General features: G+C 49.6%; 31 protein-coding genes across 31 annotated transcripts; 14 read left to right on the top strand and 17 right to left on the bottom strand.

Annotated features, from left to right (window-relative positions):
• Positions 1-76: 76 nt before the first annotated feature.
• On the bottom strand, positions 77-1,159 carry OGAPHI_006615 (uncharacterized protein; the record flags this gene model as incomplete). Its single annotated transcript, XM_046207920.1, has 1 exon — positions 77-1,159. The coding sequence occupies one exon, from the start codon at positions 1,157-1,159 to the stop codon at positions 77-79; it is 1,083 nt and encodes a 360-aa protein (XP_046058332.1).
• A 78-nt stretch (positions 1,160-1,237) lies between these two features.
• On the top strand, positions 1,238-1,918 carry OGAPHI_006613 (uncharacterized protein; the record flags this gene model as incomplete). Its single annotated transcript, XM_046207918.1, has 1 exon — positions 1,238-1,918. The coding sequence occupies one exon, from the start codon at positions 1,238-1,240 to the stop codon at positions 1,916-1,918; it is 681 nt and encodes a 226-aa protein (XP_046058330.1).
• OGAPHI_006614 (uncharacterized protein) lies at positions 1,259-1,752 on the bottom strand (the record flags this gene model as incomplete). The annotated part of the gene is made up of 2 exons (XM_046207919.1): positions 1,259-1,577; positions 1,676-1,752. The coding sequence occupies 2 exons, from the start codon at positions 1,750-1,752 to the stop codon at positions 1,259-1,261; spliced, it is 396 nt and encodes a 131-aa protein (XP_046058331.1).
• Positions 1,919-2,079: 161 nt separating the features above from the next.
• Positions 2,080-4,296, top strand: OGAPHI_006611 (uncharacterized protein; the record flags this gene model as incomplete). Its single annotated transcript, XM_046207915.1, has 1 exon — positions 2,080-4,296. One exon carries the CDS (start codon positions 2,080-2,082, stop codon positions 4,294-4,296), a length of 2,217 nt encoding a protein of 738 aa, XP_046058328.1.
• Positions 2,760-2,996, bottom strand: OGAPHI_006612 (uncharacterized protein; the record flags this gene model as incomplete). Its single annotated transcript, XM_046207916.1, has 1 exon — positions 2,760-2,996. The coding sequence occupies one exon, from the start codon at positions 2,994-2,996 to the stop codon at positions 2,760-2,762; it is 237 nt and encodes a 78-aa protein (XP_046058329.1).
• Positions 3,436-4,350, bottom strand: OGAPHI_006610 (uncharacterized protein; the record flags this gene model as incomplete). The annotated part of the gene is made up of 1 exon (XM_046207914.1): positions 3,436-4,350. One exon carries the CDS (start codon positions 4,348-4,350, stop codon positions 3,436-3,438), a length of 915 nt encoding a protein of 304 aa, XP_046058327.1.
• A 163-nt stretch (positions 4,351-4,513) lies between these two features.
• OGAPHI_006608 (uncharacterized protein) lies at positions 4,514-5,077 on the bottom strand (the record flags this gene model as incomplete). The annotated part of the gene is made up of 1 exon (XM_046207912.1): positions 4,514-5,077. The coding sequence occupies one exon, from the start codon at positions 5,075-5,077 to the stop codon at positions 4,514-4,516; it is 564 nt and encodes a 187-aa protein (XP_046058325.1).
• OGAPHI_006609 (uncharacterized protein) lies at positions 4,532-5,029 on the top strand (the record flags this gene model as incomplete). Its single annotated transcript, XM_046207913.1, has 1 exon — positions 4,532-5,029. One exon carries the CDS (start codon positions 4,532-4,534, stop codon positions 5,027-5,029), a length of 498 nt encoding a protein of 165 aa, XP_046058326.1.
• A 249-nt stretch (positions 5,078-5,326) lies between the features above and the next one.
• Positions 5,327-6,400, top strand: OGAPHI_006606 (uncharacterized protein; the record flags this gene model as incomplete). Its single annotated transcript, XM_046207910.1, has 1 exon — positions 5,327-6,400. One exon carries the CDS (start codon positions 5,327-5,329, stop codon positions 6,398-6,400), a length of 1,074 nt encoding a protein of 357 aa, XP_046058323.1.
• OGAPHI_006607 (uncharacterized protein) lies at positions 5,452-5,814 on the bottom strand (the record flags this gene model as incomplete). The annotated part of the gene is made up of 1 exon (XM_046207911.1): positions 5,452-5,814. The coding sequence occupies one exon, from the start codon at positions 5,812-5,814 to the stop codon at positions 5,452-5,454; it is 363 nt and encodes a 120-aa protein (XP_046058324.1).
• Positions 6,401-6,683: 283 nt separating the features above from the next.
• Positions 6,684-7,988, top strand: OGAPHI_006605 (uncharacterized protein; the record flags this gene model as incomplete). Its single annotated transcript, XM_046207909.1, has 1 exon — positions 6,684-7,988. One exon carries the CDS (start codon positions 6,684-6,686, stop codon positions 7,986-7,988), a length of 1,305 nt encoding a protein of 434 aa, XP_046058322.1.
• Positions 7,989-8,328: 340 nt separating this feature from the next.
• Positions 8,329-10,683, top strand: OGAPHI_006603 (uncharacterized protein; the record flags this gene model as incomplete). Its single annotated transcript, XM_046207907.1, has 1 exon — positions 8,329-10,683. The coding sequence occupies one exon, from the start codon at positions 8,329-8,331 to the stop codon at positions 10,681-10,683; it is 2,355 nt and encodes a 784-aa protein (XP_046058320.1).
• On the bottom strand, positions 8,494-9,282 carry OGAPHI_006604 (uncharacterized protein; the record flags this gene model as incomplete). Its single annotated transcript, XM_046207908.1, has 1 exon — positions 8,494-9,282. The coding sequence occupies one exon, from the start codon at positions 9,280-9,282 to the stop codon at positions 8,494-8,496; it is 789 nt and encodes a 262-aa protein (XP_046058321.1).
• Positions 10,684-10,685: 2 nt separating the features above from the next.
• On the bottom strand, positions 10,686-11,954 carry OGAPHI_006601 (uncharacterized protein; the record flags this gene model as incomplete). The annotated part of the gene is made up of 1 exon (XM_046207904.1): positions 10,686-11,954. The coding sequence occupies one exon, from the start codon at positions 11,952-11,954 to the stop codon at positions 10,686-10,688; it is 1,269 nt and encodes a 422-aa protein (XP_046058318.1).
• Positions 11,068-11,319, top strand: OGAPHI_006602 (uncharacterized protein; the record flags this gene model as incomplete). The annotated part of the gene is made up of 1 exon (XM_046207905.1): positions 11,068-11,319. The coding sequence occupies one exon, from the start codon at positions 11,068-11,070 to the stop codon at positions 11,317-11,319; it is 252 nt and encodes an 83-aa protein (XP_046058319.1).
• A 484-nt stretch (positions 11,955-12,438) lies between the features above and the next one.
• On the top strand, positions 12,439-14,058 carry OGAPHI_006599 (uncharacterized protein; the record flags this gene model as incomplete). The annotated part of the gene is made up of 1 exon (XM_046207902.1): positions 12,439-14,058. The coding sequence occupies one exon, from the start codon at positions 12,439-12,441 to the stop codon at positions 14,056-14,058; it is 1,620 nt and encodes a 539-aa protein (XP_046058316.1).
• On the bottom strand, positions 12,555-13,718 carry OGAPHI_006600 (uncharacterized protein; the record flags this gene model as incomplete). The annotated part of the gene is made up of 3 exons (XM_046207903.1): positions 12,555-12,659; positions 12,760-13,353; positions 13,425-13,718. 3 exons carry the CDS (start codon positions 13,716-13,718, stop codon positions 12,555-12,557), a joined length of 993 nt encoding a protein of 330 aa, XP_046058317.1.
• OGAPHI_006597 (uncharacterized protein) lies at positions 13,872-14,973 on the bottom strand (the record flags this gene model as incomplete). Its single annotated transcript, XM_046207900.1, has 3 exons — positions 13,872-14,061; positions 14,158-14,484; positions 14,558-14,973. 3 exons carry the CDS (start codon positions 14,971-14,973, stop codon positions 13,872-13,874), a joined length of 933 nt encoding a protein of 310 aa, XP_046058314.1.
• Positions 14,131-14,895, top strand: OGAPHI_006598 (uncharacterized protein; the record flags this gene model as incomplete). The annotated part of the gene is made up of 1 exon (XM_046207901.1): positions 14,131-14,895. The coding sequence occupies one exon, from the start codon at positions 14,131-14,133 to the stop codon at positions 14,893-14,895; it is 765 nt and encodes a 254-aa protein (XP_046058315.1).
• A 28-nt stretch (positions 14,974-15,001) lies between the features above and the next one.
• On the top strand, positions 15,002-16,573 carry OGAPHI_006595 (uncharacterized protein; the record flags this gene model as incomplete). The annotated part of the gene is made up of 1 exon (XM_046207898.1): positions 15,002-16,573. One exon carries the CDS (start codon positions 15,002-15,004, stop codon positions 16,571-16,573), a length of 1,572 nt encoding a protein of 523 aa, XP_046058312.1.
• Positions 15,178-15,690, bottom strand: OGAPHI_006596 (uncharacterized protein; the record flags this gene model as incomplete). Its single annotated transcript, XM_046207899.1, has 1 exon — positions 15,178-15,690. One exon carries the CDS (start codon positions 15,688-15,690, stop codon positions 15,178-15,180), a length of 513 nt encoding a protein of 170 aa, XP_046058313.1.
• Positions 16,574-16,720: 147 nt separating the features above from the next.
• Positions 16,721-17,713, top strand: OGAPHI_006594 (uncharacterized protein; the record flags this gene model as incomplete). The annotated part of the gene is made up of 1 exon (XM_046207897.1): positions 16,721-17,713. One exon carries the CDS (start codon positions 16,721-16,723, stop codon positions 17,711-17,713), a length of 993 nt encoding a protein of 330 aa, XP_046058311.1.
• OGAPHI_006593 (uncharacterized protein) lies at positions 17,234-18,420 on the bottom strand (the record flags this gene model as incomplete). The annotated part of the gene is made up of 2 exons (XM_046207896.1): positions 17,234-17,696; positions 17,807-18,420. The coding sequence occupies 2 exons, from the start codon at positions 18,418-18,420 to the stop codon at positions 17,234-17,236; spliced, it is 1,077 nt and encodes a 358-aa protein (XP_046058310.1).
• Positions 18,421-18,557: 137 nt separating this feature from the next.
• Positions 18,558-19,139, bottom strand: OGAPHI_006592 (uncharacterized protein; the record flags this gene model as incomplete). The annotated part of the gene is made up of 1 exon (XM_046207893.1): positions 18,558-19,139. The coding sequence occupies one exon, from the start codon at positions 19,137-19,139 to the stop codon at positions 18,558-18,560; it is 582 nt and encodes a 193-aa protein (XP_046058309.1).
• A 187-nt stretch (positions 19,140-19,326) lies between these two features.
• On the bottom strand, positions 19,327-20,553 carry OGAPHI_006590 (uncharacterized protein; the record flags this gene model as incomplete). Its single annotated transcript, XM_046207891.1, has 1 exon — positions 19,327-20,553. The coding sequence occupies one exon, from the start codon at positions 20,551-20,553 to the stop codon at positions 19,327-19,329; it is 1,227 nt and encodes a 408-aa protein (XP_046058307.1).
• On the top strand, positions 19,600-20,247 carry OGAPHI_006591 (uncharacterized protein; the record flags this gene model as incomplete). Its single annotated transcript, XM_046207892.1, has 1 exon — positions 19,600-20,247. One exon carries the CDS (start codon positions 19,600-19,602, stop codon positions 20,245-20,247), a length of 648 nt encoding a protein of 215 aa, XP_046058308.1.
• Positions 20,554-20,683: 130 nt separating the features above from the next.
• On the bottom strand, positions 20,684-21,913 carry OGAPHI_006589 (uncharacterized protein; the record flags this gene model as incomplete). Its single annotated transcript, XM_046207890.1, has 1 exon — positions 20,684-21,913. One exon carries the CDS (start codon positions 21,911-21,913, stop codon positions 20,684-20,686), a length of 1,230 nt encoding a protein of 409 aa, XP_046058306.1.
• OGAPHI_006588 (uncharacterized protein) lies at positions 21,453-22,444 on the top strand (the record flags this gene model as incomplete). Its single annotated transcript, XM_046207889.1, has 3 exons — positions 21,453-21,757; positions 21,824-21,921; positions 22,080-22,444. The coding sequence occupies 3 exons, from the start codon at positions 21,453-21,455 to the stop codon at positions 22,442-22,444; spliced, it is 768 nt and encodes a 255-aa protein (XP_046058305.1).
• Positions 21,979-23,148, bottom strand: OGAPHI_006587 (uncharacterized protein; the record flags this gene model as incomplete). Its single annotated transcript, XM_046207888.1, has 1 exon — positions 21,979-23,148. The coding sequence occupies one exon, from the start codon at positions 23,146-23,148 to the stop codon at positions 21,979-21,981; it is 1,170 nt and encodes a 389-aa protein (XP_046058304.1).
• On the top strand, positions 22,978-24,596 carry OGAPHI_006586 (uncharacterized protein; the record flags this gene model as incomplete). Its single annotated transcript, XM_046207887.1, has 2 exons — positions 22,978-23,001; positions 23,367-24,596. 2 exons carry the CDS (start codon positions 22,978-22,980, stop codon positions 24,594-24,596), a joined length of 1,254 nt encoding a protein of 417 aa, XP_046058303.1.
• On the bottom strand, positions 23,292-24,782 carry OGAPHI_006585 (uncharacterized protein; the record flags this gene model as incomplete). Its single annotated transcript, XM_046207886.1, has 2 exons — positions 23,292-24,511; positions 24,587-24,782. The coding sequence occupies 2 exons, from the start codon at positions 24,780-24,782 to the stop codon at positions 23,292-23,294; spliced, it is 1,416 nt and encodes a 471-aa protein (XP_046058302.1).
• Between the last annotated feature and the right edge of the window lie 425 nt (positions 24,783-25,207).

Here is a 25,207-nt window from a genome sequence, read left to right as displayed (position 1 = left end):
AACCTGCATGCATTATTTATTAATCTTGAATTTTTAACTCTGTCACAACATTTTTCTATGTCGCAGCTATATACATTCACCTTTGCTTACCACGAGGCCGGTCCTTGACCTTGTTTTTATTCACATGTTTGCCGATTCTGGTCTTGAATCCTCCCTTGGCAATCACACCCCATGGAGACATAGGCACCTTGTTACCCTTGGACTTACCACGACCACCTCCCAATGGATGGTCGCACTTGTTCATGGCAACACCTCTAACTGTGGGTCTGATACCCATGTTTCTCTTTCTTCCGGCCTTACCCAGACTCTGGTTGTGGTGGGCGGAGTTCGATGTCACTCCGAGCGTAGCACAGGCCTCCAAGTTCACGTACCGTTGTTCTCCGCTCTGCAGTTGCACAATCGCACGTTTTTTCTCCAGATCCTTGGCCACCAGCCGCGCGTACGCGCCGGCAGCACGACAGTACTTGGCCGGGCCGTTTTTGTGCTCGCCCACGTTGTACACAATGGTCCCCACGGGAATCAACGAGATCGGAAGACAGTTACCTTTTCTGGAGATCCGCACCGCAAGAATGGCAGGGTCCACTTTGCCGCCCATCTCTTTCATCAGCCGCTCTGGAATACCAGCGCGGAACGATTCCACCTCGTCTCCCGCACGCAGCCCCTCGCACGCGATGATGTACGACATTTCTCCTGTATCCTGGTGTTTAAGCAGCGCAATGTGCGACGTTCTGTTCGGGTCGTACTCGATCCGCACCACCGTGTGCGGGCCCGGGGTGTTTCTGGCGTAGTCGATCAGTCTAATACGACGCTTGTGGCCTCCTCCACGGTGTCTCACCACGATTCTTCCTGTGCTATTCCGTCCCGACTGGGACACTCTGGTCACCGTCAGCGGCTTGTACGGCTTGCCCGACCACAAGTGAGGGTAGATCGGCCGTCTCCACCATCTCAGACTGGGCGAGTACGGCTTGAGCCGCTTGAATTGCACCCTTTCTTTACTCAGCTCCAACTGACGTCTGGTCACAGTGTCCTGTTTCTCCAGCTCGGTCTGGTCGATTCTTCTCTGACTCACAACCACATGACTAGCACTCCGCACACCAAACTGCGGCGACAGCTTGCACGCCATAAAAGCCGGTCTGGCCACGTTAAGTAAGAACGACATGGGTGTGTTTGGTCTTGGATTTTTTTTTTTCAACCACCAACCGGAAATTGGCATATCTGCCACACATACGTGGCACTTATGCCCAACGAATTAAAAAATTCAAACCCCCAAAAAAACACACCTATTAACAGAATCCAACTCATGTTTGCATCCCGTCAATTTGTGAGAAGATTGGCATCGGCCGCCCCAATTAAGCCGCCAGTTCAGCTGTTTGGTCTTGACGGCACCTACGCCACCGCATTGTTCACCGCATCTGCCAAAGACTCGTCCATTGAGAAGACGTTCCAATCTGTCGAGAAGTTGAACTCCACCATCTCCAAGGACCCTAAACTTGCTCAGATTCTGTCCAACCCTGCTCTTTCGCAAGACTCCAGACAGGAGGTTGTTTCCGTTTTGTCCAAGGACCTGAAGTTGGACCCTGTTGTTGGAAACCTGCTTTCTGTGTTGGCCGACAACAACAGACTTTCTCTGTTTGAGGCTATTGCTAAGCAGTTTGGTGTTTTGAACGACGCCTACAAAGGCGTGGTGGAGGCCACCGTTGTGTCTGCCAAGCCATTGGACTCCAAGATCCTCAACAAGCTCAGCAAGTCCATTTCTGCATCCAAGTTTGTTGGTCCAGAGAAGACCCTCAAGATCAAGAACGAGGTCAACCCAGAGATCTTGGGTGGTTTGATTGTCGAGGTTGGCGAGAAGTCTGTTGATCTTTCTCTTGCCACCAAGGTCAACAAGCTCAACAAGGTTTTATCGGAGACTATTTAGATGTAGAGCAATGAATATTAGACGAGACAATTCAGTGAATTTGATGTGTTTTTATAGCGTGTAGCATGTTTGTTGGCTGAAATCCGCCATTAAACGCCCAATCTTCCTCTTTAAATCTGAATCTACGTGTGATTTCGTGAAATGTCCAAATATTTTTCTTTATGGACGTTCAACAACAGCTGGGTGTTTTAAACATCCACGATTATGACGATATAACAGACGAGTTTTTCTCCATAGCGTCGAAAATAGAGTATGGTGATATCGCCAAGTCCAAACACTTCAAGCTGCTTGAAGGAACGCACGCTTTGGAGGTGATGAATCCCAAGCTCGACACCGCATTGTTGACACCCGAACAAATCGACCCTGCCGTTCCGACGCTGGACCACGCCGCCTGGGTCATGGCCCGGCTACTGGGGTGTGTTTGTGCGTGGCTCGACAACAACTCGCTGAGCGTCAGCGTACTAAGTTGTCATTACGTTGAGCAATTGATATTAGGGAACCCTGTTGAGGGGACCATCGAGAACAAGGTCCTGGTGCCGTTTGTGAAGGCCGTGGTGCAGTTTGTCAACCAGGTGTTGTCTCTGGGAGTCGCAGGGGTCATCTACGAGGAGGAAGACCTTAATACCCAGACCATGGATCTGGACTTTGCCGTGTTTGAGTCCGAGGACGTTTCGCAGACGGTCAATGGGGCCGTTCAATGGCTCGAAACGCAGCCAAAGTCCGAATCGGCCTCGTTGTGTATTGCCTTGCTGTCAGTTCTGGACCAGTCGCTCAAAATCAACAGCCTTGTCCAGATCAACACGGAACTGTACCAGGGAACACCCAAGACCGCCGATTTCAGCTATATCGACAAAGCTGTTTCGTTATTGGACACTTTGGCGTCTCCGGAGACCGCCAAGCTCGTGGACTCGCTGCCAAAGACTGCGTGTTTCTCCACGAACGTGCAACGAACGCTGAACAACCGGTCGCCGCCAAAACCGTTGGCATATGCGTCGTTCGACCAGTCGGTTGCCAGTTTCGCCAAGATGTTTGTGGACCTCAGGTTCATGACCAAGGTGTTTCTGGTGCGCGACAGCATCGAACTGCTCGACTATTTGAACGTGTTCATGTGTCGGCGACAGTTCACCGCGGACCCAGACGAGATCCTCGGCAACCATATCGTGGTCCGCACTCTGATGCAACTGTTTCTGATCAGAGACGACCAGTCGATCCTGGGCTCCAAGCACTGGAATATCTCCACGTTGCTGATAGATATAGTGAACAAGATCTCGCTCCAGAACTCCAAGATCCAGCAGAAACTGTCCGACGTCGACAGCAAGGAGATCCGCGAAGGGTTTGAAAAGCTACTCACACAGCTGGAGCCGGCGTTCTACAACTTTCTGACCTCGATTTCGCAGAACCCGTCGCGTCAAAGACAGTTTGTCAACAAAGAGCTAATCATTTGGGACTCCATCCAGGTGGAGACAGAAAACTTCGAAACAGGACTCAACTCCAAGCTCAACGACGTGTTCCCGGACTCAGAACTCCCAGCCATGCCGCTTGCCTCGTTCGTCTACTATTTGAAGCTGTCCAAGATGGCCGACCTGCTCTTCAAATCGATCGAACTCGACCTGTACAAAGACCCCCGCGAGCTGCATCTGGGATACTGGCAGCTTGGGAACCAGCTGGAGCATCTGATCCAGCATATCCACCGACTCTTGGACCTGAACCGGCTCCGCCAAACACAGATCAACAACTACTCGAAACGCATCAAGAAGGCCAAGGGCGACAAGAAGAACAAGCTTAGAGAACAGTACGAGATCGATAAGGAGTTTCTGCCCCAGTTTGAGCGGATGGAACGTTATTTCGAGTTCCAACTGGTGAAATACGAAATCCATAAAAACCTTACAGAGTCCCGCGTTTGTTTGTTCCGATTGCTCCAGAGATTTGGGCTGTTGGGCCTCCCTAAACTGTGCAAGGTGTCTGAAGAGATCCTTTACAATCTGCAGTTCAAGTCGTATCAGACCATCGGCATTCCTCAACTGCTTCCATACTCCGAATACCAGCACATCATGAGACAAAACGTGTGGATCCATGGCTCGTTGCAAGGAAGTGGAGCCAACTACGAAAGGGTGCTCATGAAACAACGAGCAGACAGAGTCAACCTGGACTTGCGGCGATTCGAGGCAATGGTTGCAAAACTGCAGTACCCAAAGTTCATGGCCGAGGCTTTTCTCGACGAAGTCAAGCTGCTGAAAAAGGCCAACATCGCGGTCCAATTGGCGTTCAGCCAGGTTCTCAAGGCTGCCACCGAGTCGTCCAAGCCCGAGTTTAAGGTGTCCTTTGAGAAAATCGGCTACCACCTGTACTATCCCAACATAAAAGTGACCACCAAATAAATCAGACGCGCTCCCCAAATCACACAGACCATTATCGGACGGTGGCTTCGGCATCCGCTAAGGAAGATGAGTATCTCACCGATATGGAGTGTTGTAGTCGAATCAATGTAGTGCTCTCCATAAAGGTCTCCGCAACCCGCAACAAAAGTCACGTGACCACACTCACTCCAACCGTGCACCTGGAGAAATATTTCAAATTTTCGTTGTGAGAAAAAATTTACCACACCCTTTTAACATGCCTCCAAAGTTCGACCCTAACGAAGTGAAATTCATCTACCTGAGAGCCGTTGGTGGTGAAGTGGGAGCCTCTTCCGCTCTTGCCCCAAAGATCGGTCCTCTTGGTCTTTCCCCAAAGAAGGTTGGTGAAGATATTGCCAAGGCCACTACCAAGTTCAAGGGTATCAAGGTTACTGTGCAATTGAGAATCCAAAACAGACAAGCTCAGGCCTCTGTTGTGCCATCTGCCTCCTCTTTGGTGATCACTGCTTTGAAGGAGCCACCTAGAGACAGAAAGAAGGAGAAGAACGTGAAGCACTCCGGTAACATTCAACTTGAAGAGATCTGGGAGATTGCCAGAACCATGAGAGAAAAGTCGTTCGGTAAGAACCTCGCTTCTGTTGCCAAGGAGGTCCTTGGTACTGCTCAATCTGTTGGATGCAGAGTTGCTGGTAAGAACCCTCACGCTATCATTGAAGCCATCGACGCTGGCGAGATTGACGTTCCAGAGAACTGAAGATATGTACAAGGTGGAATATATCAATAATACAGAAAACCAATTCATTTAGACCCAGTTTGCCAACACTCTGGTGCCAAATGCTGCTATATTTGGTTCCTATTTTGGTGCAAACGAGATCGACCTGTTTCCTACTCACCGTGGATGAATGATTACATGATTCCATAGGTCCATTTCAGATTCAGACATTGTAATTGCTTGCGTAATCACGTACATGTAATCCGTACACCATCACAATAATCTTGTTTTTAATTCTTGATAGCCTAATTGAATAAACAATAATAAAATCATATTCTGATGTCTGATTCCATCGACAGGGTCTTTGTGAAGGCCATAGCGACCATCCGAACATTGTCCACACGGTCTCCGAAGAGTTCGCTTCCCCGTCCGCCGCTGTCCAACCGTGTCAAGTTGTACGGACTTTATAAACAAGCTACAGAGGGAGATGTGACCGGGCTCATGGACAGACCCATTGGCTCGCGACCGGAAGACGAGGCCGCAAAACGCAAATGGGACGCCTGGAAACAGGAAGAGGGCGTTTCTCGCACGGAGGCAAAAAGACAGTACATTTCGTTCCTGATAGAGACGATGAGAACCCATGCCAACGAGTCTGTGGAGGCTCGGGAGCTGCTGAGCGAGCTGGAATATCTATGGGACCAGGTGAAAGACCAGCAGTTATCGCCCACGTTTGCGGATCTTGCTCCTGAGCCACCGTTTGCGGCACGAGCACAGTCTCCGGCACTGTCGTTGTACAGACTAACGTCTTCTGGATCGAACCCCAACATCGTGCGGCCGGTTTCGCGGATTTCCATGGCGAGCGGATTACAGATGACGGAAAAGACACACGCACCAACGATAGGACAACGGACAATAAGTGGGAACGGGACGAGCGAACCAATGACGAGAAACTACGAGTTTGTCAAGTGGCAGAACGATATCAACTCCACTTTGAACCGCCTCAGCAGCGATATCGCCAGCCTGAAAACAATCGGACTTAGTGCCCATCTCCAGGAGTCTCCAAATGGCCACAGAAACAGACCGCGGAAAGATAGGTCCCGGAAGCCGGTTTCTGCACGGGTCCGCCAACTGGTTGTGCTGGCCATTGTTCGGCTGTTTCGCGTGACAAAAGGACTTGTGAAGCAGGCTGCGGTCGATCTGGTTGTAGTTGCAATCTGTCTTGGGGTGCTTCATAATCTGAACCTGGTGCAGGGATGGGGCTCTGGCCAAGGGCTAGCCCAATCTTTAATCAACAGCAAAGAAACTATAGCACGGGTTTTGCGGGCCTTCTACGAGACATTTTTGAACCAAAAAACGAAATTAACAACAACCCCTGGTCACCAGATTGTTCACGGGTCTATGGTGGCTGTTTAGCACAGATCAATAGGAATTTTTCACCACAACTGAGGCTAAATAGACTTTTTTCTGGAGCTTCCATATTTGGCTGTGCAGTGCAGATGATTACTAATTTAATGTTGAGTGCGCGAAACAGACAAAATTCCAAATGGCAAATTAGTAAATTAATTTCTTACTTAGCTTAACGTCAGAATTTGGGTCTAACAAGAAGACCAAATTGCCGTTTTACTAGTTGTATCATCTAATCGGACAGCCAATAATACAAACATTTGCAAGCTAGTAAAAGCCGGGTAAAAACACGATGTCTTCGACCGTTTCAAGCAGCTCGCCTGATGATGGCGTTCATACCAAACCGGGCCGCAAACCCATCAGCACTGAGCCTTCCAACAAGAGAACCGCACAAAACAGGGCAGCTCAGCGAGCTTTCAGAGAGAGAAAAGAGAAGAAGATGAAAGAACTGGAAATGAAGGTGCAGTTACTTGAAAACGAGAAACTGCAAATTACCAACGAGACAGAACTGCTGAGAATCCAAGTGGACACGCTAATGAACGAATTGACGCGGCAGAGCGGTGGAGAGCTTCCCGTGAAGCTACCTACGATGGCAGATGTTAGACAGAAGAACCCAGGGTCTGTTTCTGCAATCACATCGACTGACTCTGAAAAATCCATATCCAATTCCTCTTCTCCGAATAATTCTACACATACTCCAACATCCTCGTGCTCTTCTGCCGTGGATAGAGGATCCGAGTCGCAGGTGCCATGGCCCGATAAGGAGAGATGGTATAGACAGAGCGAACAACCGTACGATATTGCGAAGAACGACCTGAATAAGCTCAACCAGAGCAGCTACAAGGACGAATTCACCGAAGAGGTCGGCTTTTGTGACAGTTTAGGAACTGTCTGCGGCAACAAGGAGGATCCTGTTCCAAAGTCCAAGCGTCCAGGAAGCGTTTCCGGCAAAGCCACATCTACTTTTGGATCCTCGTTGAATCTTGGATCGGAAATATCGTCATCTTCTCCATTCCAAATGCTTGCCGATTATGGCACCACCAAGTCGGATTCTAACGATCTGCCATTCCTATTCGATACGCCCACGTACGATGCTTCTCTTGTGTTTGATCAGTCTAATCCATCGGCATTTTCACCATCAGATTTGATATTTTCGACAAACGAGGTGGATCTTGCTGCTGGACAGGAAACCAATCCACTAGACGGACTCATCACCGAAGAATCAAAGGACGATCCTTTTGGAGATTTCTTTAATTCCTCTCAACAACTAACGCAAAACAACTTGAATTCTTTGAACGGCAAGTCTTTCAAGCTTTGGGACGAAAAAGACGATAAAAAGGATGATAAAAATGATAACGATGCCTCTGAAACTGTGCCCGATACTTCAAAAAACTTGATGAAGTGTTCCCAGATATGGGAACGGATCACCACCCACCCTAAGTTTAGCGAGCTTGACATTGATGGACTTTGTTCCGAGCTCAAGATGAAGGCTAAATGTAGCGAGGTCGGTGTTGTTGTGGATGGAAAAGATGTTGGAGACGTTCTCACTCGCGCGTTCAACAAAGAGAGTCTTACAGAATTGTTGAACAAGCAGTAGATACGACGGGGGTTGTTTTTGTTACTACAATCAAGCTTTTTATTTGCAAATATTGATATCTATTATGTATAGTTGATACACAAAATTCGGGCGAAATTTCAATGCACACCCGTGCACCTCCTGTTTTTTGCCTATCGAATCTCGTTACCCTATTTCGACAAGATCGAGCTGGAAAAAAAAAGACAACAACAAAACGAAAGGGCAAACACTGAGAGGCAACTTTTGTACTAATTGGTATATAACGTCAGGTTTGAAACTCTCCAAATCGACGTTTGTATTTTTGTGTGTGAATCAGCCTTTTTTCCGCGGCCAAATCCCGAGTTGTTGACTATAATTGACCATGGCGGACATTTACGAGATCGAAGACATCGACGGTGTTCGTTTCAACTGGAACGCATTTCCTGTCACCAGGCAAGAGGCCGAGAATATGGCTGCTCCAGTGGGATGTTTATATACCCCGTTGCTTGCCAGAGAAGACCTTCCGATTGCCACTTATGATCCGCAATTATGCAGACGATGCCGTGCAGTTTTGAACGTTTTCTCCCAAATCGACCTGGGATCCAAAACGTGGACATGTACTTGTTGTATGTCCCGCAACCCACTCCCTGTGCATTATTCCAACATTTCTGCTGAGAACTTGCCTATTGAATTGACCCCTCAGGCTTCGTCCATCGAATACGTGCTTACAAAGACCCCTTCCCCTCCTCCTCCAGCTTTCATCTACGTTATCGACTTGTGTCAAGAGCCAGAAGATTTGCAAGCATTGAAGGATCTGCTGATCACCTCGTTGTCTCTGCACCCACCGGGATCTCTCATTGGTTTGATCACTTTCGATTCCGTGGTAAATGTTCACGAATTGAACTTTGATTCCTGCTTCAAAAAATACATCTTTAGCGGAAACAAAGAGTACGAGTCCCAGGAAGTCCAGAAACAGCTGGGAATCCTTGGAAACGGTTCTAAAAACTGGATCCAACAGTTCGAAACCGGAGGAACTATCGGCAAGTTCCTGTTGCCTTTGAGCGACCCCGATGCCGAGTTCCAGATCACAAGAGCCATCGAGTCCTTGGAAATCTCCAAGTGGACCGTCGAGCCAGGCCACAGAGCTATCAGAGTCACCGGTGCGGCACTCAGCATAGCTTCGTGTTTGGTGGAAGGCTCTTTCTTGCAAGGTGCTGCCAAAGTGACACTTTTCGCAGGAGGTCCTTGTACTTTTGGACCAGGAACCATTGTCGGCACAGAGTTGAAAGAACCAATCAGATCCCACAGCGATATTGACAAGGGTACAGCCAAGCATTACAAAAAGGCCGTGGCTTTCTACAAGAAACTCACCACAAAGGCCACCCAATTAAAGAAGGACGTTAAGGATAAATTCTTTGACCCTCAATCATCAGCAACCTTCAGTGTCGATATCTTTGCCGGATGTTATGATCAGACAGGTATCTACGAAATGAGATCGTTGAGCAACCAGACTGGAGGTACCATTGTGGTGACCGACTCGTTCCAGACCTCGATCTTCAAAAACTCATTCTTTGCATGCTTCAACAAGGACGACGAGGGCTATCCTTTCAACTACTTTGACGGGTCTTTGGAGGTGTTCACTTCTCAAAGATTGAAGGTCGCCGGAGTTGTTGGTCTTGCCACCTCGTTGAAGAAAGAAGGAAAGAACGTGGCCGATATCGAGGTTGGTCACGGTTTCACCAACAAATGGGGTCTTCCTTCTGTGTCTCCAAGACACACGTACGGTATATTTTTCGATATGCAAACTGTTGGGGCTGCTGATCAGCGCAATTCCTCAGTTCCTGAGGTCCACATCCAATTCCAAACTACCTATAGACACACCAACGGTACTGTGCGGATGAGAGTGACCACTTTGAGCAGATTGACATCCAATTCCACAGAGCTGTCCAACACATTTGACCAAGAGGCAGCTGCTGTGTTGTACGCAAGATTGATTGTTCACAAGCTTGAAAACGGTGGTGAATATTCCGATCTACTTAGATGGATCGACAAGTCTTTGGTCAAACTGTGTACCGTTTTTGGAGACTACTCTAGAAACGATCCAAACTCATTCAGACTGTCGTCCAAATTTTCTCTGCTTCCGCAGTTCATCTACCATTTGAGAAGATCGCAGTTCTTGCAGGTGTTCAACTGCTCACCGGACGAGACTGCTTTCTACCACCACACGCTTTTGAGAACCGATGTAAGAGACTCCTTGGTTATGATCCAGCCAACTTTGGTGAGATTCATGGCTGACGGGTCCGAGCCGGAGCCGGTTCTGCTAGACTCTGCATCTCTCAAGCCGGACGCTGTATTGTTACTCGATGCATTCTTCTACACTGTCATTTACTTTGGTAACATCGCTGCCGACTGGAGAGACAGAGAATATCCAAGAGACGAATATCCTGGAGTTTATGATATGATTGACAAGTCTAAAGAGGAGGCCGCGTCGCTTATTGCGGACCGGTTCCCTCTTCCTAGATACGTTACATGCGATGAGGGCAAGTCTCAAGCCAGATTTTTGTACTCCAAGCTGAACCCATCCGAAAACGACAACAGCGAGGCGACAGGCGGCGGAATGAAGGGATACGTTGCCGATAGCGATCCGGGAAGCACTGTTGTGCACACGGAGGATGTTAGTTTGAAGACGTTCTTCCAGCACCTTGCCAAGTTGGTGGTGAACAACTCGGTGTCCTAAGGCTAGAACGAGCTCCAGTTCCAGTCGTTGGGGACCCCAGTTTTGCTGGACTGGGAGTTCATGCGGTCTCTGTTTAAGACTTGCTCTTGGGCAATGTTTTCTAGCGGGGCGTCTAGTTCGTGGTCGTTGTCGTTTTGCAGGAATATGAGCCAATCTTTGAAGCATTTTTCGCACACTTTACTGAACTTGCAGTACGAGTTTTTCTTCGAAGCGTCGGTCTCCGGGCTGCCGTGCTTGATGTTGTGGAGCCCTGGTTTCTCGAACTTGGCTAGCAGGTTCAAGTTTGCGCGGTTGTGGACGCACTGATAGCAGAAGATCTCGCCGCAGTGCCGGCAATGGTGCTTGCGGCGCACCAACGAGAACTGCGCGTTGCATCCGGCACACATGAACGACGAGCTGTTTGGTTTCCAATGCGAATGCGAGGGCTCCACGCCTTTGGAGGAGCTGGAAGAGTTGGAAAACACAGGCGTGAGCGGGATGTCTATACTGGGCTGTTCTGTCGACTCCGACGCCTGCGACGACCTCGACCGGCTCGCAGAGCTACGTCCGCTCGCCGCGTCCGACGTGGTCATCACGTCCGTCTGGCTCTGGCTCTGGATCCCAACCAGCGTCGGCCGCAGAACAGGAGGAACATAATTTATCTTTTGCTCGTTGTGTAACTTTAGTTTCAACTCGCGCAACTTTGACACAGACGGTTTGGACTCTGTAGATTGCGAATACTGTCTTGTTGGTTTCGAAAGATCAAAACTCGCTGGTCGGTATTGACGAGCAGTTTCCCCGGCAACATAGTTTCTGTTTTCCGGCTGCATCTCCAATTGTGACGGATCTTTAGGATCCTTATCGTTGCTTGCTTCCGATTTGAACGTTGGGTTGATCAAAGACACTCTTGGGGCTCTGATTTTGTCATCGTAATTGTATTCAAAGTCCAGATCGTCCAAAACCTCGTCAGGAAGCTCGTCTTTATCCTTTAAGACGCCTTTATACTTGGAATAGAACTGATGGTGGTCTAAGTCGTGGTCCACCTGGTCGTACTGCTGCGGCGGATAGTCGCTGATCACGTTGATCCGCGACTGCGAGTTGTACCGGAAGATGGGTTTCTTCTTGAACGAGAACTCGGAGTTGTCCATATGAAGAGAAGAAATCGCCAAACCGCCCCTGAACATCCAAAGTGCTGTATCCAGATGTTTATCTTGGGAGACAGATAATGCAAACCGGGAACAATAGTGTCCCACAATGCAAACACCGTGACAACAATGCACACCGCTTGCCATTGGCTAGCAACGCCTTGCCGTTCACCGAGTCACGTGCAAGTCACGTGAGCTTCTTCTCCCAAAAGAACCGTGGTTTTTCCGTGCGGAAAAAAGTGCCAAACAGGGAAGGTGAATTACATGTGCACCTAAACCAAGCTCCACAAAGCTTTGCCCTAAAACCTACAATAAGTGCACTCCTACACCGGCATTTTGCATCAGGCGCAGATGCTCCCTGTCTAGATAAGATAAGCTTTTTTGGCGGTCGATAAGATTGCGCATAACTCCATTACAGACTCGGATAAAATTGTGTCACTCTATTACGTAGTGCTGGGCGTTTATTGGTCGTGTAGCAGAGCATGTGTATCTTATACAAATCAAGTAGTAATTTGATGGATCAACCAAATGGAGATTCGTATCTTTTCCATTTTATCTAGCAGGACGGTCATATCTTAAAAATTTTCCCTACTTATATTATACCTCTTGTGCTGTTGTCCATTCCTAAAACATGGTTAACGACGTTGAGAAATCAAACTTGCACACAGTGGTGTCGGCCAGAGCCACCATCGACTCCGATGCTGTTCGGCTGGCCAATTTGGGTTATAAACAGGAGTTTTCAAGAAACTACTCGTTTTTGTCCACTTTCTCGTTCGCTTTGTCCATTTCCGGTCTGATGGGTACTGTTGCCATCACGTTCCTGTATCCTCTTATTTCTGGAGGACCAGCAGCCTGTTGTTGGACCTGGTTTATTGGTATGTTTGGATGTTTGGCAATCGCTTATTCGGTTGCCCATATCACCTCCTGTTTCCCAACAAGTGGAGGTATGTACTATGTGATCACCCATGTTGTTCCGAAGAAGTGGGTGCCGCTTGTTTGTTGGATCGACGGATGGTTGTACCTGATTGGAATGATTGCCGGCGCTTGCTCGACCGATTTCGGTGCTGCTACCCTGTTGTTGCAAACCGTCTCGATGGCTTCCGATTACACCTATGTGCCGACAAACGGCCACATCACCGGGGCTGCCATTGCGGTGATCACCTCGCACGGAATCATCAACTCGCTGCCTTCGTCCGTCTTGTCCAGAATCACAAAGTACTACTGTTTCGTCAACATCGGCTCGGTGATTGCTCTGATCATCACCATGCTGGTCAAGTGTCCAAAGATCAACACCCGAGAATTCACCTTCTCGAAGGTGATCAACAACACCGGCTGGGCCGAGGACGGATGGGCGTTCTTGTTTGGTTTCCTGAACGTCTCGTGGGTCATGACCTGCTACGACTCCACCTCGAGAATGTCCGAGGAGGTGTCCAACGCTGGCTACACCACCCCGGTTGCCATTTCGCTGGCTTTGACAGTGACCGCGTTCCTTGGCTGGATCTTGAACGTGGTGTACACGCTCTGCATGGGTGACGACATCGACGCGCTCATCAACACCACCTCGGGCCAGCCGATCGTGCAAGTGTTTGACTACGCCATGGGCAGAAAAGCAGCTACCGCGTATCTGTCGCTGTGTTTCGTGGTCCTGTGGTTCTGCGGAGCAGTGGCTGTTTGCGCCATCTCTAGAACTCTGTGGTCCTTCTCCAGAGACCGCGGAGTGCCGTTCTCGTGGATCTGGTACCACCTGGACAAAAGAACAGGAGTGCCGGTCAGAACTGTGTGGCTCACCACTTTGGTCAACTGTCTGCTGACTTTGATCAACCTGGGCTCGTCAATTGCCATGAGCGCCATCTTCTCTGCCTGTGCCATTGCCACCGACTGGTCGTACGTGCTGGTGATCTTCTTCTTCATGATCAACGCAGACAGAATGGGTGTCAAGCCGGGTCCTTACAACCTCAAGAAATTTACCAAACCAATCATGTTCTACGCATGCATTTGGACTGTTTTTGTCTCCATCGTGTTCATCTTCCCTAATTACATGCCTGTCACCGCGCAGAACATGAACTACACCGTTTTGATGCTCGGTGCTGTGCTGCTCTTCTCCTTGATCTGGTACATGGTGGACGCCAGAAGATGGTACGAGGGTCCTGTGGCCAACGTGGACGAAGGATACGAGGCCGTCCTGGAAACCGTTTCTGGCGAGGCCAGCGACGACGACTCCAATAGAATCGACCAGCCGACAAAGTCGTAATTACTACCAGCTATATATATACTGAGATATTTTTTTGCGCACTTGAGTAATTTTTCAAATTTCCTCACAGTCATGTTTGAGCACAAAGACCCGGATTACCTGAAATTTATTGTGTCGATTGCGCTGGCGCTTGTTGTGCTGGTCGTCACGGCGGTTATTTTTGACCGCAAACGCCTGTTTAGCGCCAAGAAGTCGGTTTTCGTCATTTCTGGCCCCAAATCAAGTGGAAAAACAAGTCTGTTCGAGCTGCTCACCAAAAAGGAACTGCCTGTCTTGACCGTCACTTCTGTTGAGCCCAACAAGGGCGTTCTCAATCTGGGCTCCCAGATCGGCTCGTACGAGGTGATCGACTTCCCGGGCAACGAAAAACTCAAGTCCTTGTATTTGTACCCATTTTTGAAACAAAACTCAACGTCGCTCAAAGGTCTGATCTACATGATCGACGCGTCGCAATTCTCCAGCGAATACTGCACAGAGGTGGCCACCGACCTGATCAAACTGTACGAGATCACAGAATCGGTGCCCAACGGAGTGGACTTCCAGCTCTTCTGCAACAAGTCCGATCTGTTCACGTCCAAGAAATGGACCACCATTAAGACCTTGCTGGAGACAGAAATCACCCAGATCTGCAAACGCCAGGTGCTCAATCTGTCGCAGATCAGCTCTTCGGACGACCAATCCGACGACACCGCAGGTTCTTTGCTTGCAACCACTTTTGGTGACGGCAAGTTTTTGTTTGAGCGTCTGGACGGCAACACAGAGTTTGCTCAAGGAAACGTGCACAAGAAATCCATCGAAATGGTGTCCAATTGGCTCCACGAAAAGGCCGTCAATTAACCAACTGCGAGAAAAACGCTTGATTTCGGGCTGTGCACTCTCCAAGTCGTAATTGACACACAACAATTTAGCGTGCATTTTTTAATTTTGACTAGTTGTCCTAACCATGTGGAAAGAAACTTTGGGAGTGTTCCCATTGGCTGTGGCGCACGTTGTCAACTACCAGATCTCCGAGCGCCTCATTTACAGGCTTGCGTTGCCCTACATTTGTGCCACCACGGGACTATTTCAGTCGTCCCAGTCGATTCAAGACGGATTAAGCAGAGACCTTGCCAAGATCCTTCAAAAACCAGTTGTTCTCGGATCACACCCGCTAGACACCACGTTGAAGCCGTTACTGGGCGACAAGGTCGAGACTTCCATGGATCTTGTGCTGAAACGGACCACAAGAGTGTTATTCAACGTTTCAGTGTCTTTTTCGTTGCAGATCATCGACCTTGTCCTATTTGAGATCGTCAAGTTTGGCAACTCCGTTTCGCGCAGTATGGACTGGGCGTTCACCTTGATGGTGCTGGTATTTCTGCTCACGTACCTGATTCCGAGCCTGATGCTATTCATGACCACGTTCAAGCTCCCGCTACTTGCTCGACTTACCAATCTCATCAGCGTGCGCAACCGGGGGATTGTGTTTGTGCTCATATTTGTGTGCTGGGTGGTGATATTTCGTGCGTTTAACGTTCTGGCAACGTCGGCCACGCAGGCCGCCGAGTACTCGCAGTTTTTCTCCAGCTCGTTGATGGAGCTGACTTTGCTAGGAGTAGCCTGTTTGGCCACTTTGAACGGCATGGGGTCCATCTCGTCGCTGTTTTACTTGCTGTTGAAAAAACATCGAGTGGTTAAAAAGACCGGCATTGCTCGTAGCGTCGAAACGTTGCATACCACCGACGCTCTTCTCACCACGCGAACAGAGCAGCTGGAACAAGAACCGTCCAATTCCGACCTCAAGAACGAACTCAAGGCGCTCAACCAAATCAAACGCGAATTGCTCCAGGACATTGCTGGGCTGGTGTCGAACTACAAGTCGCAACAGTTTGCAACCACCATCCAGGGCCAGGTGTCCAAGGTAGGAAAACTGGGGTTTGCGCTCTACTGTCTATACAAGATCATCAACATCATGTTCATCAAGCTCCCTGTGATATATCTGGAACAATTCGAGCTCAAGGCTGCCAAACCAGACACCCAGACCGCAGACACACTTTCTGTGACCATCGCCAAGCTGATCGCCCGCTTCTACAACACGACCTACGACACAGATCGTCTGGCCACGAACGTGAGCTTTGTGTTTTCGATCTTTCTGTTCTTCTGCTCGTTCCAGAGCGTGGTGATCACGTTCCACAAGTTTGGCAAGCTGCTACCGTTCAAGAGCCAGTCTTCCAGCCTGACAAGGTCCTGGTTCTTCTTTGACCTGGTGGTGTGCGAGCTGACGGGCGTGTACCTACTGTCGACCACGTTCCTGCTGCACACACAGCTGCTGTCGACCGAGCTGCCCGATTTCGACCACGACACCTCGTTTGTGGACGTGTGGTTCGACAAGTGTTTCGGACTCGGCTGTGTTGTAAGCGGAGTCGGACTGGTTGTGTCTGAACAAATAGAGAAGTTCTACCGCGACGACGATTACTTAGACGCCTCCGTCTACGACGAGGAGGCCCTGCTAGAGAACAGGGGCAAGCTGAGCTGAGCTGAGCTGAGCACGCGGACGATCGACGCGTCGCGTATTTTTCGCCGTTGCCCGCCCCCAATGATCAAAAATTTTTCTGGCTCGTATATTTTCTTTTTGTATTATTATAAATAACAAGCCCGGCCAGAACAAAATTAATTGACCGCAATGAATTCTTTTATAAACTGGACCGACTTGCAAACAATCGACGGCGCTGTTCAGCCTGCCTTCTTGCAAGTGCCCAAGACCGATCTGGTCGAAGGACTTCCAGACGGGATTTTGGCCGCAATCGCGCCTGTCGTGGCGTATTGGGTGTATTCGTCTTTCTACCATATAATAGACGTCTACGAGCTGGCCGAGAAGTACCGCATCCATCCTTCCGAGGAAATGCTGACGCGGAACACGGTTACCGTGGCGGTGGTGGTGCGGGACGTGATTTTTCAGCACATCATCCAAACCGTTGCAGCATTGGTGTTTTATCAGTACGATACGCTCCCCACGACCGGATTCGAGAACAACACGCTATGGACGTGGCGCCAGAATGTCCCGGGAATCGTTCCAACGTGGACATTGTACCTAATTTACTGGTACGGGCTGTCGTTGCTAAAGATAGCCGTTGCATTTGTTATCATCGATAGTTGGCAGTACATGCTGCACCGGGCCATGCATCTAAATAAATGGCTATACAGACGGTTCCATTCGCGCCACCACAAGCTGTACGTGCCGTACGCGTTCGGTGCTCTGTTCAACGACCCCGTGGAAGGGTTCTTGTTGGATACCATTGGAGCCGGGCTTGCCAGTCTGGTGACAGGACTGACTCCACGCGAGCAGATCTTCCTGTACACGTTCTCGACGCTCAAGACCGTCGACGACCATTGCGGGTATTCGTTCCCGTTCGATCCGTTCCAGCTGTTGTTCCCCAACAACTCGATCTACCACGACATCCACCACCAGCATTTCGGAATCAAGTACAACTTCTCGCAGCCGTTCTTCACCATGTGGGACTCTGTGTTCGACACCACGTTCCACGGCGTGGACGAGTACGCGGAGAAGCAGAAGAAGATCACCCTGGAAAAGTACAAGCAATTTTTGCACGAGCGCAAGCAAAAGAACGCACAGAGAAAGGCCAAGGAGGCCTCCAGGACTTTGAAAAAAGAGTAAATAATACCACAACGCACCGACATCCCGCCATTGCGGTTAATTAAATGATATGTATGATAATGATTAGAGATTCTATCTCGAGTGTCTATTTACACGGCTGTTTGGGTCTCTGCAGATTTTTGGGCCCCCTGGGCGGTTTCTTCGCGCCAACTCTGATCCACTTCGCTCAACACCACGAACTTTTCCCTTGGATTGACCTTGTCGAGCTCCTCGTGCTCAACAGAAAGGTTTTCCCAATGCTTGTCGTCTCCTTTGCGCCAGAGCGAGTCCCAGTAAATTTTCGACGTCAGCTTGAAATGGTCGAGCACCGTGTTCAGGTCACTCACCGACTCCTGTGCCCACGTTGGTCTGTACTGTCCGAAATACCAAATCTGCTCGTACTGGTTTCTCTTTCTAAGGGCCTCGGCCTCTTTTCTCTTGGTCACCTGGCGCATGTACTTGAGCTCGACCAGCGCGTTGTACGCCTCGACGGCGGTCTCGTGCGACTGGAACTGCGCCACGGCCATCGGCCGCCACAGGTCTCTTCTTTTCGACGGTTTTCTGTTCTCCCAATTGGGTCTGAAACTCTGCTGTTTGATCTGGTACTTTGTGATGTGCGGGGTCTGCGAATAGAGCACCTGGCCGGACTCGATGTTGCGGAACAGGTACACGTGCGGGGCAAACCCGTTGCCGGCGAGCCACTGAGGCTGTCTGAATCTGGTAGCCATGGTGAACAAAACTTTTTCTTTGGGTGTTTTTTTCCATATACTACCATATCCAGTACCGGGTAACACTTTATATTTAAAGTCTACTCTATCTTACAAATACCTAGTCTTCCAAGCCAAATCGTTCAATCATAACATGGTCATTTCACCGACACGTTGTTCTGGGAGATCTTGACGCCCGTGTGCGGGTTGACGATCTCCAGAACCTTCTTGACCCGAGGAGTGGACGGACGAGGGGTCATAGAAGAAACGGACGGACTTTGGGGCGACGTTTGTGCGTGCGGCAATGCCTCTGGCGACGTGTGAGGACTGAAAGTCTGCGACGTGTACGGGTTGAACTTGCTTTTGCCAGAAACATGCACAATCTCCGGACAGAACTCCATGTCGTCTTCGAGATCGAATCCTTTGGAAGACATGAATCTCGCACGTTGTGTCGAGTAAAGCGAGGCCACAGATGTCTGTGGAGAGGAAAGAAGCAGCGATTGATACGTCGACGAGGCTGTTGACGAGTTTGACGTCGACAAAGCAGGTCCTGCTCCTCCCAGGTTGGAATTATTGTTGTAGAGTTGGCCAGGCGACACCAGCGACGACTGCTGTTGTTGCTGCTGAGCAGCGGCTGCGTTGGCCAGCAACGAGGCCAGTGACGTTTGTTGCTGGGCATTCAAGTTCATTTGCGACGGGTTTTGGGTATCTCCACCGTAATTTGTAGTGTAATAGCTCATTTTATACCGTTGGTGATACGCTTAAACAAAGCTTTGTTGACTCTCTGTCACTGTTGGAGAATGGTAATGTGGTTAATATTAAAATTGTTGGGGGAAGATGTATTTGCTGTATGGTTGGTTTATTTAGTTCTAATTTCTGGCCTCCAAAAATGTGTGCCTTGCACGCTCAACAGAAAAGAAAAATGTATTACGTCATCCAGCCAAAGATGGTGTTGGTCACCGAGGTGGCCAGCTGGGCCAGTTGTTGTTCCTCTTCTGGAGTTGGCGGCTCGTCGATACCGCCTTGGAGCAGTTCGCCAAAAAACACAAAAACGGCCGGGAAGTGGACAACTAGAAGCCATCCGATGGCAGCTACCTTGCGGACCAGTTTAGGCAGCTTGGCCAGCTGGGGGCCCAACAGTTGGCCACATCTGTCTTCCAGACGCAGGGTCAAACACCAGTAGACAAAGACCAGCACCACATGGTACGGTTGGCGGCCGTTCTGTGCAAACCACGGGAAACTCAAGTTTGCGTACCAGTGAAGCAGGCCCCCAAGAACGAAGGTGAGGTAGATCGCGGCGATTTTCCCAAAAGAGCTGTTGCCAAACAGTTTATCAGTGAGTCCTCTGCACAGACTATAGTTTCTGAACAGCCATTGGTGCCAGACGTCTCCCCAAAACACTTTCAATGGAGGACTTTCTCCGAATCTGCTGAAATTGAAGAAAGGAGGACACTCTTCGGGTGTAGAGAGACCGGTGGCCACAGCAAACAGAACGGCCACCCTGTAGGTGGAGTCCAGGCCAAAGAAAATGTTGTAACTCAAAGCAACATAGTTTCCAACAAAATCAACCAGACTGGGAGACTCGCTAAGAATGTTGGGATAATCCAAGTCGCGTCCTTCAAATTTGTAGTACTTGAACTGCCGCAGGTAGATCTTGCCCACAACAACGGCTGCGAATTGCCAAACAAACAGTTTCAGCTGCCTCAGAATAAAGCTTGTGCGGCTGACCGGCGGAGCAGGCTGGTTCCGTTTGGTTCTGGAAGATGTGACCCAGCCGACGCCGCGAATGACATAGAAGCTTCTGCGGAGAGCCCAATTGAGTTTTTTCAGCGAGAAGCTGCGTGCTGAACGGACAGACTCGAGCGTCTCCTTTTTGGGCTGGTAGTCTGTATTTTCCGGATATTCGTTGACGAGGAAAAGGTCCAGACAGACGATGTAATTCACCGTGACGCTGAGACCGTGGAAATACGCCAGAATCAGGCTTGAGTGGACCGCAATGGTGGACACATAGTAGAACACCGCTGTGAGAACAGGTACAGCTACGTACTTTCTCCAGTAAGATGGGGGCAGTTGCAGCAACAGGGCAGGTGTGATGACCATAATAGCATGTTGCACCAGGGGAACACCATGGTAGAGTCCTTGAAACGTGTCCATTGAATGCCAATGAATGAAAAGCTGTCTGCCACCGGGATCCACAGTGGTTTAAGTACCAAGAGAACATCTCGGCATTAAAAAAACGTCGTTTTTGGTTTTCGGACACCTCCAAATAATAAATCAGACGAAATCATTTCCTGAAACGATCCACTTCTTCGTTCATCTGATCCAGAAGTGACTGCCACGTTAGCTTTTCACCGCCGAGCAGTCCTCCACGGAGAACGTCGTGGTATATCACGAACATTGCCGGGATCTGAACTGCCAGAAACCAAACAATCGAGCATGCTTTGCGCACTGGTTTTGGTAGCCAGGAGATCTGGGATGCGAATAACCGGTTCCAGCCGGTCTCTAGGGCGAGAGTGGCGAAGAAATAGATGAAGACCAAGAACGTTCTGTATGCAGGATCGTTGGTTTCCCTATACCATGCCAATTTGGAGTTGCCGAACCAATGACTGAGGCCACCTAAAGCGAACGTGAGGCCGATTGCAACAAATTTACCCAAGCAGTTTTTCCCAAACAGTCTGTCTGTCATGCCACGACAGAGACTGTAGTTGCGGAACAGTAGCTGGTGCCACACCTGGCTCCAGAAGGCGTGCAACGACGGGTCTTTGAAAAAGTGGCCAATATCAAAGATCGGAGCGTACTCCTCGGGGCCGTACAGTCCCACGAGCAAGGCCGCGACAATGGCCGTGTTGCAGAAGAACCCGATCGCCAGGTACGTTTGGAATGCCATGCACGCGCATGCCAGCAACAGCCGCACCGGGTCTGTGGTTTCGTGGAGAATGGACGGGAAGTCTGGGTCGCGACCGAAATGACGAACGTACTGGAACGACGAGAGGTACTGTTTGCAACAGGCACACACAGCCAATTGCCACAAATACGGTTTGAGGATGTGAGCAATGAGCTTTGATTTGGAGGTGAAGGTTGGTCCGGATGTCGGTTTTGATCTGGCCGATATGGTCCAGCCGGTGCCCCTGACCACGTACGAGCACCGTCGGAGGGCCCAGTCGAGTTTCTCCCAGGAGAACGCCTTAAGTTCTGTCACGTATCTGAGGGACTCTTTATTTGGCTGGTGGTCTGTCTTGTCTGGGAACTCGCTGACCAAAAACAGATCGAGGAACAGCGCGTACGCCACGACGAGACTGGCTGACTGGAAGTACAGCAATGCTGGATGCAGGTCCAATTGGATAAGGGAGAGAGCATAGTAAACGACAGTCAACACTACGACCGCAACGTATTTTCTCCAGAAAACCGGGGGCAGCTGAAGCAGTAGCACGGGCACGGCCACCGCAATAACGTGCTGGAATACTGGTACCCGCTGGTATGCTACCACGGCCAGGTCTGGCAATAGGGAAAACATTGGGATAGGTAATTTTTACTACATGCCGGATCTGTTTTGTGGCCGATTTGAAACACTGCCTGGTTTTACTGGGATCTAGCTATAAACATCGGCATATCGGCACGCAGCTGGTCGTGGAACAATACGATCGCGGCCGGGGTTTGCACGACAACGAACCACACAATAGCCGTGGCCACGCACACTGGTTTTGGTAGCTGGATAGACCGTTTTGCCAGAAACCTGTTCCATCTGTTTTCGACGCGCAACGTGACACACCAGTACAGAAAAAGAAACATCGGGCGGTACGCTGCATCGCCAGAAGTGCGGTACCATGCCATCTTCGTGTTGGCAAACCAATGTAACGTCCCGTTCAGCAGAAACGTCAGGTACACAGCCAGGATTTTGCCAGACGGCGAAGTGCCAAACAGTTTATCGGTCAGGGCACGACACAAACTGTACGATCTGTACAGCAATTGGTGCCACGCTTCGTTCCAGAACGTCTTGAGCGGCGGGGACGTGAACATCTTGCTCATGTCGAACAATGGCGTGTAGTCCTCGATGTCGACAATGTTGCAGAGCACTGCAAAAAGACTGGCGGTGTTGAAAAACAGCGACAGTCCGGCATAGGTATAAAAGGCCATGCATGTCGCAACCAGAACAAGTTCCAGCGGACCAGACACCTCGGAGAAGATTGAGGGGAAGTCTGCGTCGCGACCCCGTTGCGCGACATAGTTGTATCTCGAAATATACTTCATTCCGAGAGCAGCAACCACGAGCTGGAGAACGGTCTGTGCAACAATACCCAGAGCGAAGCGTATTTTGGACTTGATTGGGGTGAACGCACGGAGCTTTGTTTTCGACGCGGTGACCCAGCCTGTGCCACGATTCACGTAACAGGACCGTCTGAACGCCCAGTCGAGCTTGGCACGAGAAAAGGGCGGTGCATCTTGGACTTTCTGCAACGTCTCTTTACGCGGCTGGTAATCGGTTGTTTCCGGGTACTCGTTCACCAAAAACAGGTCTAAAGCATAGACATACGCAGACGCAAAGCTGATGGCCTGCAAATACTGGCTGCCGGGAGTGAGATGCTGTTCAACAAGCGTCAAACGGTAAATCAGTGCAGCCAACGCGGTAACAGCGACATATTTCCGCCAAAACACAGCAGGCAATTGCAACAACAACGTGTAAGCACCAACAATCAGCAAATGCTGCAAAATGGGAGTTCTATCCCATATAACACTCACAGGGTTCACCATCTTGACAACGAAACCGAATTGACAAAATGAATTCTTGGCTCTGCAAGATCTGCGTGCCCCGGTTGTATTACTTAAGCTGAAAAATTTAGATATATTTCCGTTTCGAATATGACTTTTACCACCTCATAAATAACAATAAATAATCATGCCTTGTTCAAACCCAGCACCAACTCCTTGTACTTCTCGGTGGAGAAAGACTTTGGTCTCTCGATCGGAAGACCGATACCTCTGTCGATGATCAATTGCGGAAGAACACCAAACGCTCTAGCCACACCAAACAGCACGGTGTAGAACGACTCCTCGGTGAATCCGTAGTACTGCAACAGCACACCAGAGTGAGAGTCGACATTTGGCCATGGGTTCTTGGTCTTACCGTGCTTGGTCAGCACCTTTGGTGCAACCTCGTAAATGTTGGAAACAAGCTTGAACAGATCGTAGTCTGGCATGTGTTTCAAAGCGAACTCTCTTTGTGCAGTGTATCTTGGGTCGGTCTTTCTCAAAACGGCGTGTCCGTAACCTGGAACAACACGTCCGGCGTTCAGGGTCTCCCAGAGGTATTTCTCAATGTTCTCCTTGGAGATGTCACCCTTGAGCTCCTTTTGCATGCCCTTGAGCCACTCAAGCACTTCTTGGTTGGCTCTTCCGTGCAATGGGCCGGCCAATCCGTTCAGTCCAGCAGCGAGAGACAAAAATGGCGACGACAGAGCAGATCCAACCAAGTGGGTGGTGTGTGCACTAACGTTACCACCCTCGTGATCAGAGTGGATCGACAAGTACAGTCTCATCAGCTCCAAGAACTCTGGGTTCGAGCCGTAGCCAAGCAAGTGAGCGAAGTTGGCACCGTAGTCCAAAGTTGGGTCCACAGAAGCAACCTTGCCGTCTTTGAAAACGTTTCTGTAGATGCGAGCAGCAATGTTTGGCAGCTTGGCCAACAATTCGATGGAGTCCTCGTAGGTGTATTTCCAGTATTCTTTCTTGTTGACACCGGCAGCGTAAGCCTTGGCAAATTGCGACTCGGACTCCAAAGCGGTGACAGCAATCGAGAATTGAGCCATTGGGTGCAAAGTAGCTGGAGATCTATCAATGAGCTCTTCCACATGCTTTGGCAGCTTGGATCTGGCAGCAAGCTCCTCGGAGAAAGCCTTGGTCTGGGCGGCAGTTGGGACCTCGCCGGTCAACAGGAGCCAGAACAATGCTTCTGGAAGTGGCTGTTCACCACCTTCGGCCTTAGGGAGTTCTTTTTGGATGTCTGGAATGGTTCTTCCCCTGAACCGAATTCCTTCAACAGGGTCCAAAACAGATCCTTCCCAAACCAAACCTTTGATTCCTCTCATACCACCGTAGGCCTGGTCCAGCAAAACTTCTCCAATAACCTGATTATGTTAGTAAACAAATGCCACATCTCGGAGAAGCAATATTACTTACGGTTTTACCATACTTGGACTTGAGTTCCTTAACTTCGGCCTGCTTTTCAGGCAAAAGCTCGGCAAATCTCTCCTTAAGAGTCTTGAAATCGTTAGTTGTCCATACACCGCAAAAAAACTTACTGGCTCCTTTGTAGAGTAAGCACGAACACTGTTGTACAACACAGATGTTCTGGATGCTGATCTTGTCACGGTTCTTAATGCACTCATGGTTCTATTACACTGATGGGTGTTTCGAAAAGACAATTTATTTAAAAAAAGCGTCCTGCACTTTCAATTTATATCCAAGGCCCTGGTCATCCTTTACAGAAACTCTATTGTGTACCAGATAGTGCCATAATCGAAAGACACCCCATCATGAAAAACAAGGCTGTGCACTGTTTTTTTTCTTACTCTCGCCCGTCCGTAAGTCCACAGCTTTTTAGTATGTAAATATCCACCAAATAGCAGGCCTGGAATATCTAATAACTCGTATTTGACACATCTACGTACTACGAAACAACATTGAACCCTTGAAACGGCGATTTTCCCATCCCAAACGCCCAATTGACCGTCCTCGTGATCTGCCCCCCTCGGCATCTACTCGCTTGCGACCTCGTTCTACCGTGCAAATAGCCAATTATATCCGCGCATTT

The sequence above is a fragment of the Ogataea philodendri genome (genome assembly GCF_020536065.1).
Source record: "Ogataea philodendri strain CBS6075 chromosome Unknown scaffold13, whole genome shotgun sequence".
NCBI lineage: Eukaryota > Fungi > Ascomycota > Pichiomycetes > Pichiales > Pichiaceae > Ogataea > Ogataea philodendri.
The sequence above is the reverse complement of the archived record's forward strand: the minus strand, read 5'-3'. Positions and strand labels throughout refer to the sequence as shown.